This window comes from Schistocerca cancellata, chromosome 8, assembly GCF_023864275.1.
Source record: "Schistocerca cancellata isolate TAMUIC-IGC-003103 chromosome 8, iqSchCanc2.1, whole genome shotgun sequence".
In the NCBI taxonomy this organism is placed as follows: Eukaryota; Metazoa; Arthropoda; class Insecta; order Orthoptera; family Acrididae; genus Schistocerca; species Schistocerca cancellata.
Window position 1 is genome coordinate 458,831,603 of NC_064633.1, and position 21,545 is coordinate 458,853,147.

Sequence of the window (21,545 nt, forward strand, 5' to 3'; positions counted from 1 at the left end):
TAACTGAAACAGGCATGAAGGTAACCACAGCTGCGTCTGGTAATGAGTGAAAACATTTTATGACATGAAATGTCGCATCCACAATTACAGAAATAATTAAACACAAGCACCATAATATTAAGCCCTTTAAAAGGGGTAGAACTAATAACTGAGTTTCGAAATAACGAAATTAGTTTCATTAATCAATAAATAGGTAAATACATATTTTGACCATATGCACAGCAGGAAATGTTTCTCACATGACATCATCAAACATGTTCAGCCACGTAGCACCAACCATATCAGACTATTCATCACCGATTTCATAGACAGTTAAAATAATTTACACTTCCCATTTAAAGTTATGTATGTTTTGTCAATACGATCCTCCAGCATGTTCAGGACCTCTTCCGTTTCATATAAGCACGTGGTGAGCTTCTGCAGTAACAAATTGCCTTGTACAGCAGGTAGACCAAAATGGACGCCGTCGCAACCATGAAGGCGATGACGTCGAGCAACAGCAGCTGCCACCATCTCAGGTCGAGGGCTGCAGTGCGCAGATGTGGGGCACCATTGTGGCGGATCACGTACTCGATCCACCAGACAGCCTTGTCCAGTGATCCCTCTTGATGCTCACGGAATACCGCCGAGAACCGCTTCATGTTCTCCTTGTAGCTGAGAAAAAGTGGTACAGCTTAGTATCTTACGGAAAAAAAAAAAATAAAATGAGAGTTGTAGAAATGGACTATCTCAGGAGATCCTATAGAATATCTCGGCGAGATAACGTAAGGAATACAATGATCATGGAAGTGACCGAGACTCAAGAAAGCATAACAGATTGAAGAATGACAGCTCGCCTGGTATGTACATACAATGCGAATGACAGATGGTGAAAGAAGCTCTTGATGTACCATCCCCAGAGAAGAACGAGAAGAGTAGAACCGTAGGTTGCGTGGTTAGCTGGGGTAGAGAAGACCCCGAGAAAAAGAGAAACAGAAGAAGAAAAAGCATGGCAAGATGAAAACCAAAGGAGACATACGTAGAATGCAGCGTCACCGATATGAACCCAAGAGGAGAGAGAGGAAGATAATCAATGAGTACAGATAGTTATTCCAGCTTTCTACCTACGAAGAGTAATTTATTACTACGTCCATGATATTAAGTTGCCATTCGTGTAATTAAATTTCATAAATATAGTAAAGAAAAGAGACTACAGTAGGAAATACCATAGCGGCAGAGATATAGATACCTATTCTGTAGATATATTGCCTTACGTTTTTTTTTCGAATCTATACCATCCATCCAAGAAGTTCCGAGACTTATTTTATTATTGGCGTATAAGCGACGACTCTGCAGTTAAGCGCAGTGGCAGCTTGAACTACCAACTGTAAACAACAATGTACGTTCGATCAGTCAGTTGTGAGAATGTAGCTTTAAACTGCAGACGTGCAGCCGTACTGCGTTGTTACGTTACAAATCGCAGTGGAGCAACATCTCTAAATCATGTGTTCTACAATCACCAGAATGTTTTGAAGAAGAGAAAAGTGTGTGCAAATTTTATCCCACACCCCTTGACTCCCGAACAAAAACGGCAGATGGGCACCCGCCACGTTTTGCCTGAAACCAAAAATACAGAAAATTCCCTTGTGGAATGAAATTATCGCGAGTGATGAGACTTAGTGACATAACCGACATTCAAACCAATTCGACGCTCAACATGAACAACATTCAAAATGAGGCCTTTTCCGAGAGATTCAAATGGTTGTATGAGCGTTCTGTGCGTTGTGCCCAAGTGGCTGGAGATTATGTAGCACATACGAAGCATTAAAACCACGATCTTAACTTTTCTCTATTTTTTATTAATACAGTCTCGATGCTATTTGGGCTGATTAAATATTGTATAGGAACCTGCAGTATTTTGACACTTTTAACTGTGAAGAAAATGAGACAGTATTGTATGAAAGCCACAGAGGACTTTGCGTAAAGCATATATTTAAGAACATTTTTTAGTGCGCTAGGTCATGCACGATAAATATTTGAATAATTTAGAGAGAGACGTGTGATTTGAGAGATAGACTTCTCAAGTTAGTAAATCACAGTTCTTCAGTTCTACATCGAGATGTGGAAAATGAAGTACAGGATGGAAGGAATATTAAGTATTAACGTTCCATCGACGACTATCTCGTGGGAGACGGACAACATCAACGGTATACAAGACTGTATTCACTTGCCAGTGCTTCAACCTTATCTGATAAACTTCGGTTACTTTCTTATGTTGTGGTGTTAAAAGCCTTAGCTATTAGATAGCTACAGAGAGACGAGATAAATGCCCAGTACGAACCATTATTGCCTTTGTCTTTGTCTAAATAACAGTCCAGTTACTGGAACTAATCAGAAAACATTGTTATTTTGCTGTAGTATCTGCAGTGTAGTTGGAGAACACAGTTTTCGAACAACTGCTCTAAATTTAAATATAATATCCGCTAAACATTTTTCGTGACGGGGCATTCTAGACGAAGTTTAACTTTATATTCTTCCATGTAATGTTGCCCCTCATCACCAGATTATTGTACTGAAACTCGTGAGCAACTCACTCAGACGCATCTACCTAGTAAGGTGTACCATCCATTCCTGCTATTATGACTGCCTCGACTGGTCGTGGTACACACTCCATGAGAAACTGACGACACTGGGAAAGTGCAGCGAACAGCCGCTACCACATACTGTGAAGTGGGACATAGCCAGTAATAGGGCACACCCCCTCTCCCAGTAGCGATACAGATGTCTTGAATAGGATAGGGGTCGGGTAGCTTGCGAGGGGAAAATGGGGTCGGTAGAGCCGGCCGCGGTGGCCGAGCAGCTCTAGACGCTTCAGTCCGGAACCGCGCGACTGCTCCAGTCGCAGGTTCGAATCCTGCCTCGGGCATGGATGTCTGTGATGTCCTTAGATTAGTTATGTTCAAGTAGTTCTAAGTTCTAGGGGACTGATGACCTCAGATGTTAAGTCCCACAGTGCTCAGACCCTTTTTTTTTTTTTTTTTTTTTTTGGTGGGGTCGGTAGAATTGAGCAGAATCATCCCCAGTTCCATGAGGTTTTTCTCATTTCTGGCATTGGTGGGTAAGCGCATCGTCTTCTTGAAGCTATCAGTCACCTACATGATTCTCTAGATGGTAAAAATGAATCTACGCGCTCGAATGTTCTCAATTACTTAGACGATTTCTCATATTACGTGAGCAGTAGCATAACATTGTTGGAAGAGTCCTGGGAAAGTGTGGTGGACCTAAAAAGTTAATTTGCTACAAGACGCTGCTAAGACTAATTCTTGGCTACCACTCGAGCGCTTTCAGTTCTTATCAAATAGACATCGAATGAATTCAGAAATACGCTCGTAGGTGTATCCTATATTAAAACCGAAGACAGGTTTCGGAGAACTTAAACGGGAATTATTACAACAAAGTATAAGAGAACGGGTGAAGTAGGCACGTGGTCGTTCACCCTCCAGCGCGGTACACATATTTCCGTCACCGCTGATTCCGCATTGCCGGGTCGCTGCCCGCGCGAGTCAGCTAGCAACGCAGAATAAAAGAGGGTCTTTCTGTCGGCCGGGCGGCTGTTGTCGCCAGAGACCCTGCTGCGTCGTAAGACACCGGGCTTCCGCGTCGCGTAAGGGTCGGTAGGCTGCGAGGACACTGACCGCTTCTGAGTATGTATGTAACGAGTTTTTAATAAAAGTTAAAGTAAATTATTCGCCCGTGTTCAAATGCTGATCACCGGCTCGCCCTAAGACCCTCACGCCCACCTGGTATCATCGTGACCAGTCAAATACCTTATAAAAGACGGCATAGTCCTCACGAAATCTTGTTGGGTAAATTCGAGGAAGAGTGAGTGACTGATCTGCTCCCACTAGCTTGTATCTTACATAGGGATACCGAGAATAAGGTATCAGAGACTAGGACGGGTAGAGAGTACCAATTTTTCTATATAAGCTGGGTTATTGTTGTTGCTGTTATGGTGGTGGTGGTGGTCTTCATCCGGAGACTGGTTTGATGCAGCTCTCTAAGCCACTCGGTTGTGTGCAAACCTCTTCATCTCTTAATAAGTACTGAAACCTATACTATGTGATCAAAAGTATCTGAGCACTTGGCTGAAAATGACTTACAAGTTCGTGCCGCCCTCCATCAGTAACGCTGGAATTAAGTATGGTGTTGGTACACCGTTAGCCTTGATGACAGCCTCCACTCTCGCAGGCATACGTACAATCAGGTGCTGGAAGGTTTCTTGGGGAATGGCAGCCCATTCTTCACGGAGTGCTGCGTTGAGTAGAGGTATCGATGTCGGTCGGTGAGGCCTGGCACGAAGTCGGTGTTCCAAAACATCCCAGAGGTGTTCTATAGGATTCAGGTCAGGACTCTTTGCAGACCAGTCCATTACAGCGACGTTATTGTCGTGTAACCACTCCGCCACAGGCCGTGCATTATGGACAGGTGCTCTATCTTGGTGAAAGATGCAATCGCTATCCCCGAATTGCTCTTCAACAGTGGGAAGCAAGAAGGTGCTTACAATATCAGTGTAGACCTGTGCTGCGACAGTGCCACGCAACACAACAAGGAGTGCAAACCCCCTCCATGAAAAACACGACCACACCATAACATCACCGCCTCAGAATTTTACTGTTGGATCTACACACGCTGGCAGATGACGTTCACCGGGAATTCGCCATACCCATATCCAGCCATCTGATCGCCACATTTTGTACCGTAATTCGTCACTCCACACGTTTTTCCACTGTTCAGTCGTCCAATGTTTACGCTCCTTACACCAAATGAGGCGTCGTTTGATATTTACCGGCGTCATGTGTGGCATATGAGCAGCCGCTCGAATATGAAATCCAAGTTTTCTCACCTCCCGCCTAACTTTCATAGTACTTGCAGTGGATCTTGATGCAGTTTGGAATTCCTGTGTGATGGTCTGGATGGACGTCTGCCTATTACACATTACGACCCTCTTCAACTGTCGGCTGTCTCTGACAGTCAACAGACGAGGTCGGCCTGTACGCTTTTGTGTTGTACGTGTCCCTTTACGTTTTACTTCACTATCACATCGGAAGCAGTGGAGCTAGGGATGTTTAGGAGTGTGGAAATTTCGCGTACAGACGTATGACACAAATGACACCCAGTTACCTGACCATGTTCGAAGTCCATGAGTTCCGCGGAGCGCTCCATTCTGCTCTCTCACGATATCTAATGATTGCTGAGGTCACTGATGTGGAGTACCTGGCAGTAGGTGGCAGCACAATGCAACTAATATGAAAAACGTATGTTTTTGGGGGTGTCCGGATACTTTTGATCACATAGTGTACATCCACTTGAACCTGCTAACTGTGTTCAACCCTTAGTCTCTCTCTACAATTTTTACCTCCCGCACTTCCCTCCAATAATAAATTAGTGACCCCTTGATACCCCGAATGTGTCCCATCAACCGGTCTCTTCTTTTAGTCAAGCTGAACCGCAAATTTCTTGTCTCTCCAATTCTATTCAGTGTTTCTTCATTATCCAACTATTCTTTACCATTCTTCTGTGACACAACATTTTAAAAGCTTCTATTCACTTCTTGTCCAAACTGTTCATCGTTAATGTTTTATTTCCATACATGGATACACTCCAGACAAATACCTTCGGAAAAGAGTTCGTAACATTCAAATTTATATTTTATTATTAACAAATTTATCTTCTTTAGAAACGCTTTTCTTGCTATTGCCAGTGTACATTTTACATCCTCTCTAATTTGGCCATCATCAGTCATTTTGATTTCCAAAATAGCAAAACTCATCTACTACTTCAAATGCCTCGTTTCCTAATGTAATTCGTCAGCATCACCTGATCTAATTCGACTACATCCCATTGTCCTTGTCCTGTTTTAGTTGATGCTCATCTATCTTCCTTTCAAGACCCTGTCGATTCCATTCAATTGCTCTTCCAAGTCCTTTGCTGTGTCTGACAGAATGACAGTGCCATCGGCAAGCGTCAGAGCTTTTATTTATTCTCCTACTTCAAATGTTTCTTTGCTTTCCTTTACTGACTGCTCAGTGTATAGACTGAATAACATCAGCGATAGGCTACGAAGCCATCTCACTTCCTTCTCAACCACCGCTTCCCTGTCATGCCCCTCGACTCTTATGACTGCTGTCTGGTTCCTGTACAAATTGTAATTAGCCTTTCGGTCCCTGTATTTCACCTCTGCTACATTTTGTTTTTAAAGAAGAGTATTCCAGTTAACATTGTCAAAACCTTCCTTAAGTCTACAATTGCTATAAACGCAGGTTTTCCTTTCATTGGCTTATCTTCCGAGATGGTCGTAGGATCAGTATTGCCTCGCATGTTCCTCCGAAATCCTAACTGATCGTCCTAGAGTTCGATTCCTACCAGTTTTCTCATTCTTCTATAAAGAATTCGTGTTAGTATTTTGTAACCATACCTAATTAAACTGATAGTTCGATAATATTCACACCTGTCAGCACCTGTTTTCTCTGGAATTAGAATTATTAAATTTTTCTTGAATTCTGAGGGTATTTCGCCTGTCTCATACATCTTGGATATCAGATGGAATAGTTTTGTTATGGTTGGCTCTCCCAAGGCTGCCAGTATTTCTGACGGAATGTCATTTACTCAAGGGACCTTGTTTCGACTTATGTCTTTCAGTGCTCTGACAAATTCTTCTTGCAATATCTTATCTCCTATCTCATCTCCAGCTAGGTCCTCTTCCCTGTCCATAAAATTCCTTTCAATTTCATCTCTCTTACATAGATTCTCTATGTACTCCTTCCACCTCTCAACTTTCCTTCCTTTTCTTAGTACTGGTTTTCCATCTAAGTTCTTGATATTCATACAGCTGCATTTTTTCTCAGAAGGCCTCCTTAACTTTCCTATAGGCGGTATCCATCTTTCCCCTAGATAAATGTGCTTGCAAATCCTTACATTTGTTCTCTGGCCACTCTTGCTTAACGATTTAGCACTTCCTATCAATCTCATTTTTTAGATTGTATTCGCTTTTGCCTTCTTCATCTGCTGCATCTTTATATTTTCTTCTCGCGACAACTGAGTCAATATGTCCTGTGTTATCCAAGAGTTTCTACTAAGTCTTGCTTTTTACCTATTTGATATTCTGCTATCTTTTCTGCTTCATCTTTCAAAGCTACCCATTCGTTTTCTAATGCATTTCTTTCTCCTGTTTTCGTCAGTTGTTAACCAATACTCCCTCTGAAACTCTCAGCAATCTCTGGTACTTCTAATTTATGCAGGTACCATCTCTTTAATTCCCTACCTTCTTGTAGTTTCTTCAGTTTCAATCTGTAGTTTATAATCAATAAATTGTGGTCTGAGACTGCAGCTACCCTTGGAAATGTCTTACAGTTTACACTTTTCTTTCATAAACTCTGTCTTACTGTTATGTCTTTAGTCTGAAACTTTTCTATGTCTCAAGGTCTCTTTAACGTAAACAACCTTGTTTTATTATTCTTAAACCAAGTTTTAGCAACGATTAAATTGTGTTCTGTGCAAAATTCTGCCAGGAGGGTTCCCCCTTCATTCCTCTCCTCCAGTCCATATTTTCCTGTTGTTTTTCCTTTCTCGTCCTTTTCCTATCATCGAACACCAGCTCCCAGGTAATAAATTTTCGTCTCCCTTAATTACGTAAATAATTTATCTTATCTCATCATACATTCTCTCAATCTCTTCATCATCTGTGGAGTTAGTATCTAAACTTATACTACTATAGAGGGTGTTTTCTTTGTAATTATTTGGACTGCGATAGCGCGTTTACTATGTTAATCATGCTATTTTACCCGCATTCTTATTTTCTTATACATCTTTAGCCTACTCCTCCATTCCCCCTACCTCATTTTGTGTTCATAACCCATTACTGCCTTGACATCAAGTCATTTTCTTGATATCGCCGCATTTCAGTAATTCACATTACTTCAACATACCTATTTCTCTTTCTAGTTTCTTTAACCTACCCATCCGAGTAAGGAATGTGGCATTCCACAATCCGGCACGGAGGATGCCATTTTTGTTTTTCCTGACGACGATATACTCAATTTCCTTCTAAGCAGTCCTAGCCCAGAGATTCGGAACGGTTTCTATGGCCCTCCCTCAGAATATTTTACCCAAGAGGATGCCATCATCATTTAACCACCCAGTAGAGTTACATGCCTTCTGAAAAAATTTGCTATTCGCAGTACCAGCGCACAAGTGCATGTAAGCTAAGGTTATGGAGTCAGATCAGTTAATCATCCAGGCTGTTGCCCCAGCAACTATTGAAAATGCTGTTGCCCTTCTTCAGCAACCATAGGTTAGTCTTTCCTCTCCACAGATACTCCTCCGATGTTGTTCCACCTAGTGTTCGGCTATCAATATCATTCATGCTGGCAAGCCACCCATCCCCACCTCGGCAAGGCCCATGGTTCATAGGGAGTGTATTTTCCCCTGATTCTGTACGCTATTGGAACTACACAATGAATGGCTAATGTTGTTAAGAAGGTATCCCATCACGCATTGTATTCTGGTGTGCAGAATATATGCATTCACGTATCGTGCATTGGTGAGAGTCGAAAGCACATCTTTGAGAGATGCCATTTCTCCATTGTAAACATGCCTTACACGAGAAATCTGTCACCACTTGTATAGACTGTGCCCTATTAGGTACACGATGTATTCTGATGCTTCAAGGTTCGGAAGGCGGTGTCGTAGCACCCATGCCGAACTCTACGTCCTTCGTCTGTCTGTGATCAGAGGCAACACACGTGGGGCAGTGGCGTCTGTACCCCACATTTCTAAGGCGACTTTGGATGCTGTGGTTGCACCCCCGTTGCTGTTGCCCATAATTTAACTGGCAAGTGGTTTGCTGCAATGTGGCCGGTCTTTCCGCTGTTACAATCCACAAGTGTTGACAGTGAGCCCTGTCATCAATATGGTACTATCTCTGCGAACTGGTAATTATGGGGCGATTTTCTTTTACTCTAGGTACTCATGTTTCGGTTATGATTTCACAGGTTTGAAAAGCCCAGAGGTACGACTGCCGCGGCGATGGAATGTCCAGTGCGTTGTGTTGGGCGGCCACGTTCTGGCCACGATGAGATGCTTACTTAGCTTGTGTGCGACTGTCATGCTCACTGCCAGTACTAAATCTGGCGACATCCCAGTTATGTGACACACCAAACTGATCAGTTAGATATGGCGAGAGTTTTGCTGTCTCTCCACCAAAGCAACCATCTTTAACACACTCTCAAATCAGGAGTGTATGTAACCACATCCTTTTTTGCAAATAATGAATATTTGTGTTCTTAAACATTAAAACGCTAATTCATATAGTTCTCATTTCCTTCATGGCCTTATAAATGTGAAACCTGTGCCAGAACTGTAACAACCGGATGTGATGGCACTCGCTGGACAGAGATTAATACCTGACAATCGATTTTTTTTATTATACCTCTTCATGCTGCGTGTGGGAAAACATTAGCCTATAAATGTGATTCAGTTTCAATCAAACTTCAATTTTTTCTCAAATAACCAACCTAAAACTTACTTGGATTATATAACACACCTCTTTCCACTGCGTCCTTCACATCCTGACATACCTCACATTGTATAAATAGCTGAAGTTCTCGAGTGATCTGCCTGCCACCCACATAGTACAGTAAGTTTGTCCCCACATCATAATAACTTCTCTTCCACGGCGGAGCTCTTGTATCATAACGTCATCCCATAAGTCTCAGAGACATATATTGTCATGTATCAGCGTGACCTCATCGATATCAAGGTGACAGAAACCCACATTGTGCTGGCAAAACCAACCACATAAAAATTTGTTGCCTTTAGACTTAACAAATTTATGTCATAAATGGGCTTTCAAGCACTCTGCTCTAAGCAATCTTAAAGGAAAGTTTCGTACTGTCGCGTTTCTTTGGTTCCGCTAAATGCATTCCTGGGCTATGAAGAATGTTCATCGTGGGCTATGAAAAAGGTTCATCGGCTTAGCCATACATCACGAAAGAGCATTGTCCTCTCTACCACTACAACGTCTCCACTGACTTATTACTGTCAGGTGTTGTTTGGCCAACAATAAACAATGGCTTCGTATCCATCCTGATCAATAGATCGACCACCACCCCTTCCCCTCATGGCCTTTCAAACGAAGAATCATTAATCGCCGAACAGCTGAAACAACATATACTTCCTCTCCTTCCTAACTAGCACTTTAGTACAGATGCAGCTGGACACTTGGTTCGAAACAGTTGATAGAAGGGATACCGCTCCTCCGTTCGCAGGAAGTTTTTGGTCCCCCTCTTATCTCACACCCATCAGCGTGTCAGAATGAACCACAGGTGGACAACGTAAAACTCGCCTTTTTTGCATAGCATATGACTTAATAGCTTTTGAAACAGACATAGTTACTGAGGTCGGGCAAAGATGTGGAAACACCAGAAGAAGTGCGTGGCTGAACATAAATGCAGACGCTGGCCAAGCCTGCAGATTGCGCTGTTGTATTTGACTACGAATGGCACCTGTCCAATGTTTTCAATACGTTGCAAGTGTCAGTCGCGGTCACATTGTTTTGTGGAATTGTGAGTGTATTACATCGGAGCTATGTGTATTCTAACGTGTGGTGGCCGTAACCAAGGGAGCTGAAGTGTTTGGTGTTTCAAGACACATTTTATCGAAGATTTATATCGCATATGGGGAAAGCGGGGGAACATCGACCGCTAAGTCACGAAGCAGTCGAAAGTGTTGCGGCCACATGTAGTAAGCGTTGCTTCACGCAGTGGAGAATGGCGAAACAGAGGCAGCAGGCGATTGAGGCATTGTGAAGTAAGTGTGGCACAGATAGCCTTGCTGACAGAAGCACACTACCAACTGGCTGACGCAAGGACGCACACAGACTGAGCGCCGAGCGAAGCCTGGAGAGTGCTGAGTAAGGAGAAGTGAGGCAAGCACGCTAGGTTACGCTACAATATACTGCGGGAGTAATAACAAGAAGCTACCACCGAGGGTAAAAAACGTCCTCCTGCCTGATATAAATAGTGGAGCGCAGGCAGCAATAGACAGAAGCCATTTGGAAGCAGTTCGGATCTGAGGACGCACGTGGTCCGTGTCCGAATGTTCAATCTTCGTAGGTGGCGATTCCGGAAGTCTGTTCCAGCTCGCAGGAGTCATCCGATCGCCGCCAGACGTCAACTTCAGCTCTGGGGGTCGACCCGAGTTCGGTCGGCACCATGGCTGACTAACTACAGCGAGAACTTCCAGCAGGACCGGCCGCAGCGCGGTCTTGGTCACAGGCGCCGCCGTCTATGACGGGACCTCGCGGACATCACGACTGACGGCTTCCCAGCTGCTGGTGCAGCAGGCGTCGGCAGCTGACCTCACGGCAACCACAGGGCATCCTGACCAGCGGAGCACTGGTGGCCTGAGGCTCCGAGTGCGATCGGCGGCGCGCATTGTGCGAGAAGGCGTAACAAGTGGTGCAGAAGTAGTAACATGTGGCCATCTGTCATAACAAAAGTGTGGTTGAGTGATCGTGACAAATGGTCATTCAAGAGGATTGTCGTGAAAAATAGGAAGACTATAGCAGCAAAATACACTTGTTAACTGAATGTCGTATTCGCGAAGCCTGTCAGTACCAAAACAACATGAAGGGAGCTCCATAATCTGGGAATTACAGGACGAACTGGAATACTAAGTCCACTCATCAGTGATGCAAATGCCCATAACAGGAAGACTTGATGAGGAAGCCATAAGACCTCGACTGTGGAGCTATGGAAGGAAGTCATTTGGCCTTATGAGTCTTCTTTTCACACTGTTTTCAAATTCTGGTCGAGTTTACGTTCCAAGAGCAAAATATGGCCTGCGTTCGATGATGATTTGGCAACCACATCATGGTATTTCCAGGGCCCGATGGTTTTCTGCAACGTCGCATAACCGCCAAGGATTATGTGACCATTGTAGCTGATCAGCCCCATCCTATAATACAAGGTTTGCTCCCCAATTGTGAAACTGTTTTCTGAGACGACAAGGCTCATGTTCACACAGCTCGAATCGTCCAGAACCAGTTTTTCCGCGTGCACGATAATGAATAGTCGAATGTTATCTGCCACAACAGTAAGCATATTCAATACTACTGAGGCTTTGTGGTCTTTGTGGAGAGAAGGGTGCGTAACCGCTGTGCACCTCCATCATCGTTACTTGTACTCGCTACTATTTTGCAGGAAGAGTGGAATAAGATTCCCTTGAAAACCATACAGGACCTTCATTTAGACATTCTGAGACAACTCGAAGCTGTTTTCAATGCCAACGGGTTTCCTGCACCATATGAGGCATGGTAATGAGCAGTGTTTTTGTGTTCATATATTTTTGCTCAACCTCTGTACCTCGGTTAAGAATTTAATTGTTCTTTGATTCGTAAATATCTGTAGCGTAACTAGAGATGGATGTGTATCTCGTTCGTGAGTCTGATGATGATGATGATGTCCCATACTCCGAGGAGCGTAGGGGACGATGCGGGAGACCCGCACCGTTCGGGAGTCTCGAGGGGAAAAAAAACCACCAAATTCTCGACTATGTGAGTTGCTCGAGTATGTAAACCAACGTACCTTTGTGTAAGAACTGCTTCCTAGAAGTGAGTGGCCATCAGATTAAGCCGCTAACATCTGTAACTCTTTGAGACTATATTGTTACTACGTACACCCAATAGCAGCATCTGCGTTTTCTGTTCATATGCCAGATCCTCTGCCGTCACTTAATTGTTAGTCCTTAACAATTAGTAAAACAAGCTTTACAGTTGTTCAGTCAGACCTTGATAAGATTGCGATGTGAAGGATAAAACGTTAAAACGTAGTATTGTATGACCACAATATCTACTTGTTGACCGAGCGAGGTGGCGCAGTGGTTAGCACACTGGACTCGCATTCAGGACGACGGTTCAATCCCGCCTCCGGCCATTCTGATTTCGGTTTTCCGTGATTTCCCTAAATCGCTCCAGGCAAATTCCGGGATGGTTCCTCTGAAAGGACACGGCCGACTTCCTTCCCCGTCCATCCCTAATCCGATGAGACCGATGACCTCGATGTTTGGTCTCTTCCTCCACACAACCCAACCCATCTACTTGTTGTAATTGGAATTAATCAACTCATACAAGTACCTGGATGCAACAACTGATGAAGATACTAAATAGAATGACGATAGGCGATCAGTTGTAAATAACACAGAAGGCAGATTGCAGTCTATTGGCTTGATACAGGAAAAATGCAGATAGTCTGTGACTGACATGCTTACGAAACATGCCGTACAGTATTGGTCACATTTGTGGGACACAAACCAAAATGGACTAACCGGGGATATTGAATGTATACGACGAAGGACAGCACGAATGGCTACATCACTGACACACGGCAGAGTAGCATAAAAAACGCTGAAATACCTTAACTGAAAGACGCATGAGCCTTGAAAAGTGACGTCAATTATCCAGAGAAAGTTTCCTCAATCACGTTTAAGTGAGGAATCTAGGAAAATATTACAGCCCTCCGTACATCGCTTCCTTAGATAATATGAGACCGATTACAACGAGCACAGCGGCAATTAGGCAGTCATTGCTCCCTCGCTCCATTCACAAATGGAACGGAAAGAAACCCTAATATATGATGCAGTGGTAAGTACATTCTGCCATTCACTTCACAGTGGTTTGCAGAGTATGTGTGCAGTACTATCGCAGCCCAGTCTGTTTGGTGGGAGCAACAGTAAATGGCAAAACGGCTCTTCAGAGATGAGCGGCACGTTTTATATTATTGCGAAGTAGGGGACAGTGTGTCACTGACATTATAAAGGATTTGGGGTGGACATCATTAAAACAAAGGCGTTTTTCGTTGCAGCGCAATCTTCTCACGAAATTTCAGTCACGAACTTTCTCCTCCGAATGCGAAAATATTTTATTGACGCCGACCTACATAGGGAGAAACGATCTTCGTAATAAAATAAGGGGAATTAGAGCTCGCAGAGAAAGATATAGGTGTTCATTTTTTCCACGCGCTGTTCGAGATTGGAAAAATAGAAAATTATTGTGAAGGTGGTTCTATAAACCCTCTGCCAGGCACTTGTGTGTGATTTGCGGAGGATCCATGTTGATGTGCATGTAGAGGTCGCTCCCATCAGCCACCGCGCCGAGTATCAGCTTGGACTGCGCAAACACTAGATGTAGTGCAGATTAAACGTTTCATAATAGGATATATCCGCATACGCTTCATCAAAACGGTAATCCCTTCGTGCACAGTACTATGTGGCATTTGGGGAACTGGAGTGGTGGAATAATTACGAGGGTCATTTCAAAAAGTTAGAACAACGTAAAATTATGGTTATATTCATCTTTTTTCACAAAATGGCTTTACAGGTTTCCACGTTACCCCTAGCCTTCTCAACAACAGCGACTCAGTCCTTTTGTAAGTACTGTATTCCCGTTAGGGTACCATGTTTGTTGATCTGTCTGATTACTCAGATCATAGCGTCAGAAGCTTCATCAATGGTTTGAAAACGTTTCCCTCGGAGTGATTTGTTGAGCTTAGGAAGCAAACCGAAGTCTACTGGGCTGATGTCGGGACGCTAGGGTACATGGGGAAGGATTTTCCATATCCGTAATTCCCAAAACTCAGTGTACAGGTTCGGCAATCCAAGGTCACACATTATCGTGCAGAATGAGCACCCCAGGTGAAAAAGTGTAGGACTATCTTTGACGAATTTTTGGCCGCAAAACATTTCTAGAAAGTCCGTATAGTGATGTCCCGTGGCGCTCTATCTGTTTCTAACAGTTAATTCCTGCCATTAGCCATAATCATCGTCATGTTGGAATCTTTTTGCTCGAGGAGAGTCTGGATGTTTCTGCAGGATGAACTGTTATATCAGTTCTGGCTCAATATCTCGAACCCATGTTTCCTCTGTGGCAACAATCATTTTAAACACTGATCTTCCTCTGACTCGTAGCGTTGAAGCCATTGTTGTGCAATTATCTTGCGATTTGTAGTTTACTCTTTTCTTACATGATGAGGAACCCATCTTGTAGTGACCTTCCTTTTCTGTAGTTTCTCGGTAATGATTCTGAACACTTCGCTTGAAATTTCTTCGCATGAGACCCGCCAGGTTAGCCGAGGATGCTAACGCACTGCTTCCTGGACTCGGGTAGGCGCGCCGGCCCCGGATCGAATCCGCCTGGCGGATTAACGACGAGGGTCGGTGTACCAGTCAGCCTGAATGTGGTTTTTAGGCGCTTTTCCACATCCCACTAGATGAATACCTGGCTGGTCTCCATGTCCCGCCTCAGTTACACGACTCGCACTATTTCAAGGCCTCCACTAGACACAGACACCCGGGGTACACTTATTCCGTTCCGGAGGAGAATGAGGTAGCGACAGGAAGGACATCTGGGCATTCTCCAACACCAACATCGCCAAATCCATAGTAACAATGCCGATCTCGCGTTGAAGTGGGACAATGGCCCAAAGAAAATGATGATGATGATGAAATTTCTTCGCATGTTTTGTGTCGACTTTCTTGCAAATTATTGTCGACAGCGGAAGTGTAGACTGCTGCAGTTGCTGACCGCCCATCCTTTGTTGTCTACAGTCCTTGTCCGGCCTTTGTGAAAACTGTAACCCCACGGTGACATGTGCTTCGATCCAGATCACTATCCCCGCATACCTCAACTGGAGCATTGTGAATTTCGGTTGATGTGTTTCCCCTTAAACTCTCAATTTTAGTGTAAGGCCAATGGTCACTGCGCGAGCTTTGACTAAGTCATTTTCTCCCTCCATTTCAAATCACAATTTCTCACTCAAAACACAAATTATCGTAATACTGAAAACGCGTGGTGTTAGCTGAAGGTATAGCTGGCAACTTAAGCTGTAAGTAATCATTCCACTGTTACGAACACGCTTACGTTCCTTGGAGAAGTTTTCAAGTAGTTCTCGTATTATTGTCCTATGTTCTTACCTTTTATTGCCAAGGATGGTGTGAATGGCTTTCAGAACGGTATCGGTCGTAACATCCTTGAACTGCAGCCGGTATGCCACTCCAGTTTGTACCATTTTGGCTACATTGTGCTGCTGGTCCCCCATGAAAGGAATTCCAATCAAGGGCACTGCGAAGTAGCTAGCTTCATTCACGCTCTGGAGTCCTCCCTGGGTGATGAACAGACAAATGTTCGGATGTGCTGAAAAAGCGAAAAAGGAGGTAAGACACACAACTTCTATGAAATTTTACTGACGGGACCGGTGAACTGTACAGAAACTTACCCAAGACGTCCTGCTGGGGCAGCCATTTGGCTATCATGACGTTCTCCGGCTGCCCTGGGAGGTTGTCCATCTCCCACTTCCACAGCACGCGCTGTCGAAGCTGCGAGAAAGCCGACAGGAAGGCTCGTCTCTTGTCTTCTGGCATCGCACTAGCTCTCACGTTGCTACCGAGACTGAAGTAAATCACTCCGTCTTTTGCACCGTCGAGGAAACTCTGAATATTCTGCAAGATAGTTGGTTACTGTAAAGTGTCCAACGTGTCATTCAGTTTAGGAATAAATAAATTATTTGTACTTGCCTATATGCAATACGCGTTCACTATCTGATCAAAAGTATCACACACTATCAGTATGGGGAGCGTCCTCCCTTTGCCTTTATGACGTCTTGAATTCAGCTGCTGAGAATTCTTCCGGGTTGTATGGCCGTGGTCCATGGAACTCTTCAATCCCTGACGTTTCGTCCAAGGCTACGTTGGACATCTTCGGAGGCGCTCCTGGTTGTGCTGAGTCTTGCCGGCTGACGAGTCGGATGTCCAAGATCGGCCTAAATACCGTGGAAAGTAGCCGTGGTCTGGATTTCACGTGATAGCAGAGATAAACCTTGTCAAAGATAAAAAATTTTAAACTATCGATTATAGTACGTCAAAGATAAAAACTTCTTGGATGTCTTCGTCATGAGACAGCCTGATGTCAGCTTGAAACATAAAGTCTTTAGGAAGGTTACACATACCGACAGATACTTGCATAACGATTCCAGTCAGCATCCACAACAGAAAAGAGGTGTAATTAAAAGTCTAGTGGACAGAGCTAAAATGATTTGTACGCCGGAACACCTGGACGCCGAGCTAAAATATATAAAGCAGGCTTTTGAGAAGAATGGGTACTCTAGTACCCTAGTAAGGAAATAAATAGAGTTTTGCGACCGAATAACGGGAGGCCTAAGGACAACGATAGGACACAGTGATAGAAAACACAGTTTCTCTACCCTTCATCAGATAAGTAACGGATCAAATCGGCAAGATTCTAAGGAAACATGACGTTCGATCGATTTTCACACCAACTAAGAAAATAGGCCAAGCACTTCGTTCCGTTAAAGATAAACGTCCCCCTCCGTCTGTAAGTGGTGTATATAAGATTCCGTTTACGTGTGGCAAGGTCTACATTGGAACTGCAAAGAGAAGTGTTAATACACGGTTGAAGGAACATAAAAGTCTTTGCCGACTAGGGAAACAGACAAACCAGCCGTGGTCGAACAAGCTCTTCAAGCAGGTGATCAGGTAGTGAAATTTTCGGAAACTAATATTCTATGTACTATGACGAACTATTATCCATGGCTCTATGGAGAAACCATCGGAATACATAAACATGGGGATAATTTTAACAGAAAAGAAGAAACCATGAAATTCAGTGATATATGGACTGTGGAGCTACATAATCGATGAGAAGTTTTTATCTTTGATGTACTATGATCGATAGTTAAAAAATTTTATCTTTGACAAGGTTTATCTCTGCGATCACGTGAAATCCAGACCACGGCCACTTTCCACGGTATTTAGGCCGCTCTTCGACGTCCGACTCGTCAGTCGGCCAGACTCAGCACAACCAGGAGCACCTCCGAAGATGTCCAACGTAGCCTTGGACGAAACGTCATGGATTGAAGAGTTCCATGGATCACGGCCATACAACCCGGAAGAATTCTCAGCAGCTGAAACATCCGGTCGTGAAAGCCTTCATTGTATGGCTTGAATTCAGCTAGGGACACTTACAGCGACGTGATTGAAGGTCTGTGGAGGAATGGCAGCCACATCTTCCACAAGAACTGTAATCAGAGAAGGTGGTGTTAGATGCTGTGGGTCTGGAGTAAAATTGCCGTTGTGGCTCATCCCAGAGGCGTTCCATTGGGTTCAGGTTTGGACTCGTGGTAGACCAGTCCATTTCAGGAATGTCATTGTAAACAAACCACTGCCTCATATCGGTTTATGACAGGATTCAATATCATGCTCATACCAACAATCATCGTTTCCGAACTGTTCCTCTGGTACAAGCAGGACACAATGCTAGTAAATGTGTCCATACTCTTCCGCATTTAGCGTTTTCCTAAGCGCAGTAAAGAGACCACATAGTAACCACTAAAAACATCTCCATGCTGTTACACCACCTCCTCCGTACTTCACTGTTGGCGCTACGTGTGATGTTAGATAACGTTATCGAGGCATTCGTCAAACCAAACTCTACCATCGGGTGGCTCATCATTCCACAACACTCGTTTCGTCATACACTACACCACTTCAGGCGTCGCTTAGCACTGACTACAGACCTGTGTGACACATGACGAACTATTACGTGAATGCATTCACATAATTTGATTGGCCTGGCTCAGCAATGGATCCACCTTCTTCAGTGCGGGTGCAAAAATGCGTCCGACCTCCTCTGGAAATCTCAGAGAGCGAACATGGAGGAAATGGACAGGGAATGCGGATAGATGGCGCTCGATGGGACTGGGAATCTGCCATGAGGCGTGCCGAGATAGTCCACGCAGTTGCGATAACGCTGTGTCCCGGATGGCGCAGTGGTTACCGCACCTGCCTAGAAAGCAGGAGATCCCGGGTTCGAATCCAGATCCGGTACTCATTTTCGGTCGTCGCAGCTTATTCCGCGTCACGTCCCGATGCAGCTGACAGCAGCGATACATTCTCTTTACTTTCCTCTCTTCCCCTCTCCACCTTCAGTTCACATGTAACATAAAGAACTGTTCGAACTTTCTATTCCATTCTTTTTAACTCCCTAAGCAAGCATTGTTGCTGGCTGGGCTCCTGGTAGCACTTTTGAACTGACAGGTGATCCCTTCCGCTGATTTCCTGCGACTTTTTACAACCACCCTCCGCAACGCTCGACGGTCTCTTGTCCGTCAGTACACGTGGTCTGTCTGGTCTCGATTTGTCTCTGGTTGTTCCTTCATGTTTCCACTTAACAGTCAGATGACCGACAGTATAGTAGGGCAGCTTTGAAAGGCTTGAAATGATATTGATGGAACTGTTACTGAGGTAACACCCAATATTTATTCCACGTTCTAGATCACTTACCTCTCCTGAACGACCCATTCTGCTCCTAATGGTGCACTTCTGAGAACACAATACTCCGCGCCTCCTTTTATTATGGCGGTTCCGATTCTACCGACATGCAGTGGTTAATCCCGCATTACACAGCGGTGTCTGAGTACTTTTGATCCAATAGTGTACTTCTCCACACTGTGTTTACTGCTATTCCAGGTAATTCAAACCCGAAATCCAGACGAAGAAAATGATTTTCTCGTATTTGCACAAAATTTATTCAGTACTCCGCGTCTGCAGTACAGTGACAAATGGCAGAATACTCTTAATGTACGGTGTCTAATAGAGCGTTTAATCCCACAATTTTGTGATTTCCTTTGTTGCTATACCTAAATGGCGGCGAGACAGACATACAGGTAGAAAGTAAAGTACACAATCTATACGACTATTCTGCAATTCACACTGAAGTGCTTAGCAGACGTCACATCCAACAACCTTCGGACTATTTCGCTACTGTTCCACTCTTGAATAGGACGCCGGAAAAGTGAATACTTAAATTTTCCGTGCCAGCTTTGAGCCTGTTATTTTATTACGATGATCATTTTTCTGCATCTAGGTACGCCTCAATAAATTATTTTCACATTCGGAGGAGAAAGTTTTTGATTGTTCAAATGTGTGTGAAATCTTATGGGACTTAACTGCTAAGCTTACACACTACTTAACCTAAATTATCCTAAGGACAAACACACACACCCATGCCCGAGGAAGGATTCGAACCTCCGCCGGGACCAGCCACACAGTTCATGACTGCAGCGCCCAAGACCGCTAGGCTAAGCCCGTGCGGCAAAGTTTTTGATTGAAATTTAACGGAACGATCTTGTCGCAACGAAAAACGCCTTTGCTTTAATGATCGCCACTCCAGCTCACGTGTCATACGCGTGACGCTCTCTCTCCTGTTTCAAGATAACTCAAAACGAGCTGTAGTTCTTTAAACTTTTTCGATGTCCTCCTTCAATCTTCTCTTATAGACTTCCCACGCCACGCAGCAATACTCGACAAGCGGATGGGCAATCGCAGTGTATGCAGTCCCTTTAGCAGACCTGCCGTGTCTTCTGAAGCTCCCTATTGTGGGGCGGCGGCTGGATTAATAGAATAAATGTTTTGTATTTATGCTGTTTGGCATTCTCAACACTGGCTCTCTAACTACAATATTGGCAACCAGAAAGTGATTAGCAAAACGTGAAGTCTGTAATTAGAATTCCTAGTGCCCACTTCATCTGAGAAATACATTTATAGCTACAGCTTATAGCTCTGAGGAATTAGGAGATTGTCTGGGATTCATAATCAAAAACCATTCTCTCTAAAATGTTCACTATATTCTAAAAGTCACAGACCAAAAAGAATCCACACAATCCAACTACCAGAGCAGTTCAGAGTCTAATGCGCTGATGCCACTGTAACTGTTCAAATTAAATGTTTAAGTGAATTCTCGCCATAATTCGATGATAATGTTCATCAAACGCCACGCTAATAATGGTAGAATGTCTGTCCTGCAGCGGCACGTGAAAATACGACATACGCAAACTAAAGATAGATCATTAACGTCATCCCAAAATTAACACTTCACTCGAAAACGATTTCATGGTTACGCGTATCCCGAGTAACTTATTACTGCATCCGAGGCTGTTTATATCAACGATACCGACGCGACGCGACTCCCACTCCCGGCACAGGTGGTGCGCTAATCAGCATCTGGAGAGAACTGGGGCCTTCTTCTTTCTCGTGCAGCGTTCTTACATATAAAGCCGCGGTACGGACGGCTAAGTGAACGCCTGATCAAATCTGCTCTCCCGACTAGCCGCTGGGCTAGTAATGCACCACTTTAAGTTATCGAATAAATCATTGCTTCCTTTGCTGATGGCCGATGAAGCTTTCAATTTAATTGTGCAATCAGCACACAAGTAAGTAATCATAATAAAAGTCTGACGTGGCTAAGTCAAATATTTTGGGCGAGAGAATTAATTTAATTACACTACACGTAGTAGACGAGCTCTGAACTTGCTCTTTGGAGATACGCTATAGATATAGTTTTATAGTTATTCTGTTGAAACTTCTCACATTTTTATGATTATAGCGGATCTCCCTTCTACTTAAATTTAAACATCCTAGCTTTATTTATTCGCCTACTT

The 21,545-nt window shown here is 43.9% G+C and overlaps 1 protein-coding gene across 1 annotated transcript in view; it reads right to left on the reverse strand.

Annotated features, from left to right (window-relative positions):
• Nucleotides 1-377: 377 nt before the first annotated feature.
• The window catches only part of LOC126095628 (UDP-glycosyltransferase UGT5-like), a 57,433-nt gene continuing 36,265 nt past the window's right edge, over nt 378-21,545 (reverse strand). Inside the window, exons 4-6 of the mRNA XM_049910392.1 lie at nt 16,308-16,521; nt 16,006-16,225; nt 378-654 (exon numbers count right to left, since the gene is read on the reverse strand). Of these exons, the coding sequence (XP_049766349.1) occupies nt 378-654; nt 16,006-16,225; nt 16,308-16,521 (711 nt within the window). The remainder of the gene's footprint in view (nt 655-16,005; nt 16,226-16,307; nt 16,522-21,545) is intronic.